The sequence below is a fragment of the Malus sylvestris genome, chromosome 1 (assembly GCF_916048215.2).
Source record: "Malus sylvestris chromosome 1, drMalSylv7.2, whole genome shotgun sequence".
In the NCBI taxonomy this organism is placed as follows: Eukaryota; Viridiplantae; Streptophyta; class Magnoliopsida; order Rosales; family Rosaceae; genus Malus; species Malus sylvestris.
Genome location: NC_062260.1, coordinates 25638738 through 25644737, shown reverse-complemented (window position 1 = coordinate 25644737; position 6000 = coordinate 25638738). Strand labels below are relative to the sequence as shown.

At 36.3% G+C, this 6000-nt stretch overlaps 1 protein-coding gene and 1 pseudogene across 1 annotated transcript; both read right to left on the bottom strand.

Moving 5' to 3' along the window:
• LOC126587569 (uncharacterized) lies at positions 1-1928 on the bottom strand. The gene is made up of 6 exons (XM_050252686.1): positions 1783-1928; positions 1577-1632; positions 717-840; positions 522-628; positions 326-395; positions 1-244 (listed from the first exon to the last, which is right to left on the bottom strand). Exons 1-6 carry the CDS (start codon positions 1862-1864, stop codon positions 165-167), a joined length of 519 nt encoding a protein of 172 aa, XP_050108643.1. The 5' UTR covers positions 1865-1928; the 3' UTR covers positions 1-164.
• Positions 1929-2596: 668 nt separating this feature from the next.
• LOC126615053 (endoglucanase 4-like) lies at positions 2597-5196 on the bottom strand (annotated as a pseudogene).
• Positions 5197-6000: the final 804 nt, after the last annotated feature.

The window sequence follows — 6000 nt, the reverse complement described above, 5'->3', positions numbered from 1 at the left end:
TATTAAATGTCACCCAATTTCTATTGATGGATCAAATAAAATTCCCTACAATAACTGTTTTGTTTCTAAATAATTTCCTCGAATTACAAAATTTGAACGCCGAAATAAACTGAACAATAAAAATTCTTGTAGATCACTGGAATGATTGTGGCTATAGGAAGCAGCTACGAGGCTCTTTTTGGAGGAGACATGTTACCGATGAGAGAAGTCGTTGTGCTGATTGCAAATATTTGAACCAGGAATGCTGTCAAATTTGACACATACTTATTAGACTTTCGCCATTTTAATTCTATTAGCATTGCAAGAAGAAAGTACCGACACTAACCAATTACAGTGCGAGTGGCCTCGACAAGTTCAAATTTCTTTGTTTCCCAGTTACTTGAATTTTGAAAAACCTACCCAGTGATTCCGTACAGTACAACAGTCAGGAAATTCCGGCAATAACAAGAAAGGGCGAACAATCATGAAGGTTTCAAATTCTTAAGTGATAATCAACAGTTGGAAATGAAGAACTGACTTACCGCTAGTGTTAAACTTCCCTTAGCAACACAAGCAACTGAGAGAAGTATTCCAACAGATGATGCAACCATGTACACTTTCAACAAAGACACTCGGCTGCGCCTTCGACCTTTGGCACAACAGAAAGTTGCATTATGTGAACAGTTGCAAAAACTTCAGTAACGTGAAAGAAAAACAAAGGACTTAGCAGCACCTACCCAACTCCCCGATTATCAAAGAAATAGAACCGATAGCAACAGATGAGATAGCAATCACATCTGGACCGTCCCCATTTGATGTAGATAGAAAAGTGTATAGGACTCCTATCAATTGAACGACAGCCTGCAGAAGAGCAAATGCTATAATTAATAAGAGAGTCAGTTTATTTAAGTATACATCGCATATCCAATCTGCCTGATAACTAAATGTTAACCTGGTCACCAAAACCGGTTTAGTCATGACTTAACCTTCAACATGCCAGGTACATCACAAAAGAATCTACCCAAAATGTTCTGCGTTGGTGGTATGAACTCAACCTGCTTGTGTAAGGCATCTGTTGTGAGACCCCAAATACAGATTGTACCTATCTAACACAATCCAAATAAGAGGATACGTGACCCGATTTGTTTCTGCTGCATACGAGTCAAACTGTAGCAAGGTTTTGTGCGTCATCGGCTACATTTTGAGGGACAGAAAAATCCACTAAACCAACCTATCCAGTTCAACAACAATCAGCTCATGCCATTTTTTTCCTATGAACATAGAACAATAGCGGAACCGTATAAATTGCCTCATGTTGTCTATTGATTGTTCATATCTGCTTGAAATTCTCAAAACTATTTAACTATATTACCAACACAATTAGGTTTTTTACACAACAAAATCCACTAATTAATTACTTGAAAAGTTCATGCACATTAACCCAGTTAAATACGATTTCTACTTCAGAAAATAATATAAACCCGCTTAATTAGAGCAATGATATTTCAATAAAATATTATTTAAAAAACCAATGCTTCAAGAAATTACAGAGACAACATTGGAGAGGAACAGACAGAGAGGGAGAGAAATTGAGTACCTGAGTGAGAATAAGAGCGTAGAGACGAGATTTCCCTTTAGCTACCTTCTGATACCCTGAAATCAGATAACCCCAAAGCAAAATATTAGAAAAGATTCAATAGTTTAAAGAGTTCAGGAACCTAGAGATCTGTTTGGTTGCCGAGAAAGTGATAGAAACCAAAGGTAACAGAAAGGAAAAGGAGGAGCGGATTATCTGGAGCTTACGAGAGTCAACAACCATGCGATAGTTGAAATCTGAGCCGTCCGTTCCGGTAGGCCTCCCTGATGCTGGTCTTCTTTGCTGCATCTTCGTCTTCGTGGATCTGGAACTGAGAGAGGTTTTGAACTTTCGATGTTAAAAACCTTTGGAAAAATAAAGAGGGGCCCACTCTGAAATTTCTTATTTTTCATTTTCATTTTCTTATGTGAAATAATTTTGCCCCTTTTGGAAGAAAAAGAAATTTCTAAATTCGTTTTTCATTAGTCTTATGATCGTTTGATTTCTGTTGACTGAGAGCAATTTTCATAACATCCCTTGTGTTAATTTCGATCGTTACAGTTTTATAAATTAATTCAGCTTAAATTTCTTTATATAAGGAAATCTTGATTGGATTAAGAAATTGTTAAAATTCATATGCTTCGATTAATATATCTTGTTTTTACTAGAAAAAGATTGATCATCAATAGAAACGACGGTGGAGAGAAAGTGTATCCAAAATTTAAAGAATTATTGTACTCAAATTAATTGCTTCTCTGTAGCAACTAAATTGTTATAAAAATTATGGCCGAATCAGGGCAATAAGCTTTCTTCGCCTTTAAAATAACATGTTTTATTTGAGAGAACATAAAAATGCACCTACTAGAGGATATAAATCTTTTTTTTTTTTTTTTTTTTTTTTGGATATTTGGATGAGTTTAAGTGAATGTAACATTAATATTGAAACTTTATTTAACATATGAAAAGAGTTGCAACTCAAATCTTTGATCCAAAAGAGGACTACGAAATCAAAGACTTTGTTGAAATACAAGATCACATTTTCTACTTTTTTGTTCGGTGGTATAGAGCTTTGTAGTAAGCCAATACACCAACAAAAGGTCGTTGATGTACGTGGTTGGCTCTGATTTTGTAGCATCAATTCTTGAATCTTCGTACTTGTCATCCTCACCAGGTCCTCCCACAACAGCACCAGTTAGGTCGTTTTGATTGGGATCATTGCCATGGAAATACGAGTATCCTGCGTTGCAGTCAATGTGCTGTGGGTGCTGATCCATGCTTGGCAACACAGAACCACGGTGGTGTATTTTCCTAGGATAGTTTTGCCCAAATCCCACCATGTAAGACATCCCCGATGGGTTGCTTCCTAGTATATAATCAACCTGCATTGCAAAATTTAAATATGTAAACCGAAAATTGCAAGATAATCAAGAAGCAAAACAGCAGTTTACTCTCTACGTACGTACCAGTGTTCTGGTGAAATTAACTAGACTAGTTGGAGTGACATGAACATTGTTGCCACAATCAACAACCTTGCTTGCAGCTTTCATATAGCGAGCATAAACTATGAAAAGACATGATATGGACGTTACATGTTGTATGTTACTTCCTTCGGATTTAAACATCAGCCCCCCTGATGCCAAAAACAGAAAAAAGAGAACTTTCGTTGTTAGATAATGATATATATGTGTGTGTGTGTGTGTGTGTGTGTGTGTGTATGAAAGTAACAATACGCATATTCTTCATGATTTTTCTGTATGTGTGATCTTGACTCACCGTTTGCAAAATAACATGTCAGATATTGATCGACTAGGGTTTACTGTATTAACTACATTGCAAAAGATGAAGTTGGTACAGAGGAAGAGGAAGGCAATGTAGAGAAATAAGAGAGATTGTATTGATTGATAAGAGAAAATGTATACAATTAAACTTAAGGAAATGATAGCTATATAATCCTTTATATAACCATATATCCCAATTACAATGATATCATTTTAACTATATTAACAAACTCAACCACTAGAATAATGCCATGCGGCATTTCTGTTATATCAGTTATTATACCTTTATTATATTGTTTCAACTTGTTCTAAAGAAAACTACCTGGTGAATATGAGACTGATTTGAGAACCAGTGATTCGGGCAAAATGGAGCATACAAACTGATCAGCTTTGGCGATGAAGGGATTAGAACTGGAGCGATCAGTCATTACCCACTACAATAAATAATTAAAGAAGAAATCTTCTAATTAGCAATCAAATTACAGAGAAGAGGTGTTAAAACTAAAAATTAGAAGTTAATTACCTGAGAAACAAGTATGTTAATACCAGCATGCTTTGCTTCCCATCCAAATTCAGCGAAACTACCACCTACAGATGCAACAGGATTCCCATTCACATTTCTAATTACAACATTGGACTCCAAAGAGTTTATGTTGTTTTTTGACATAGTTCCAATAATTAGGATCCTTAGTTGCCTTGCATAACCATGAAGCTCCCCAAATCAATTCATCCTACAACACACACACTTATATATAAATAGTCAAACAAAATAAACAAAAGGGTACGTGGATTATAATCATATCCTAGAAAAACGAAATTAAGGCCATCAATACTAAGATTACCAATTTTAAATTTGTATCAATCCGTGTAGCCACTGTAATCACAGTAAAAAGGGCATGCTCCTTCTCCAATACTATCATTGTAAGATCCTTTGTACTTATCTGCAAATTCAAAAACCTAATCCGACAAAGAAAGATTTGTTAACCCAAATGTTAAAGTAAAATACAAAAGCAAAAAAAAAAGGTTCTGATCATCAGTTGCATACTTGGGTAGCCCTATCTAGAAGTGAATCGGAGTATGCTTTGTCCAAATCTTTAAACACCATGGAAGAAGCTGCAAGTGCAGCTGCAATTTCGGCCGAAACTTCTGAGGCAGGCTTTCCTTTATTCACAACGTAAGAGGTTCGAGGGGTGTCCATGTCTTCAGGCCTTTCCCAACAATTATGATCGCTATTGGGGTCACCAACTACGCCGACTACAGAATCAGGAACACTTGTGGCCTTGAGCATATAATCAGTCCCCCATCTTATGGATTCCAAAGTATGTTGAAACTCCAGCCCCATAAGTTGTCCGAACTCTAGAACACTCCATGACAACATTGTTGTGAAGGCCGTAGGAAAGTCACGTTGTCGCCTGCATTATAGTATCCCCCCACCAGATCAATCTGTGGGAAACTTGGTGTTAGAATATCCAGTCAACTAATTAATTATTATGGACATTATTGTTAACGATACAATTTTGAAAGAAACTAGGGTTTAGCACAAGTGGTAAGCAAGAGTTGAGGAAAATGTTACAACTAAGACAACAACAAAATAATTGCCTTAAATCATACACATGGATTAGTAACACCATATGATGGTGGTATGGTGTTTATAAATAAAATTGATGCGGATTCAGCAACTTGTCCAATCTGGACTAAGTTTCATCGTTGGGAAGACAGTAACTTTCCGGACCTCTGCCCTTCAAAGAATAAAATGCTTTTCGACAAGGCATCAGCATAGTCAAAATGTGCAGCTGCTACCATTGCCAAACTCCCTAATGCTAATATTAAAAGCGAATTACTAGACATGAATATGTTCCTCATTTCTCTTTTGGTTATAATTATCTGTTTAAGTAGGGTTCAATATATCGCTACAATATATAGTGGTCAATCGTTGTCCCTTCTCCACAATAGGTAACTGATTAAGTTGGTGTAATTAAAATTCTGTCAATTAATCAAAGGCACAGAGGGGTTGGTAATGGTAAATTCATACAATAAAGCAAGGTCCAAAGAAGTGATTAAGGAATCTGCAGTGCTTAGCGAAAAACAAAACGTACGTAAAACGTAAACCTTGATTAGGAATTCCTTGTCCATATTCCAATGTTTAAATTAAGTCACGTTTAGGGCATTCTACAATTACCAAAATCCGAGGTGGATATCACTATATGGCTGGAAGTTTATGCCAAGAACAAGAGGGATTTGTTATTTCCCTTGCCGGTATGCATGTAATTTTGATTATACTGTATAGATTCTTTTTCTGCAACCGAAAAAACTAAGTTCCTTTTTTCGGGGATTGTTTTTTCCCGGCCACCTAAACATGTAAATGTCCGGCATCTCAATCATTGAGTTTTTATCTTTAATTAATGTTGATACACAAAGTTGAACAGGATTTTAAAACCAGACAAATACAAGAACGTCACAAGTCATGTATAATTTTTCACCCGAAGTTTGACTAAATGACTACTGTTAGAATTCCTTTGTCCCACATCTGCCAGAAGGCTTGAGAACATGTCATTTATATAGAATTACCTCACTCTAACTAACATCGAGGCCTTTTGTATTAAAACCCCACACCTGACGGATTGAGCAGGTGGCCAAGTGGGGACAATATCGGTGTTGTTGGAGTGG

Excerpts from the sequence above, each read along its gene's own strand:
- LOC126587569 (XM_050252686.1), bottom strand. The coding sequence starts at position 1,864 with ATGCAGCAAAGAAGACCAGCATCAGGGAGGCCTACCGGAACGGACGGC. Across the intron at positions 629-716 it reads TTTGATAATCGGGGAGTTGG|GTCGAAGGCGCAGCCGAGTG; the intron begins GTAGGTGCTGCT and ends GTTGTGCCAAAG. Across the intron at positions 245-325 it reads GGCCACTCGCACTGTAATTG|CATTCCTGGTTCAAATATTT; the intron begins GTTAGTGTCGGT and ends CAAATTTGACAG.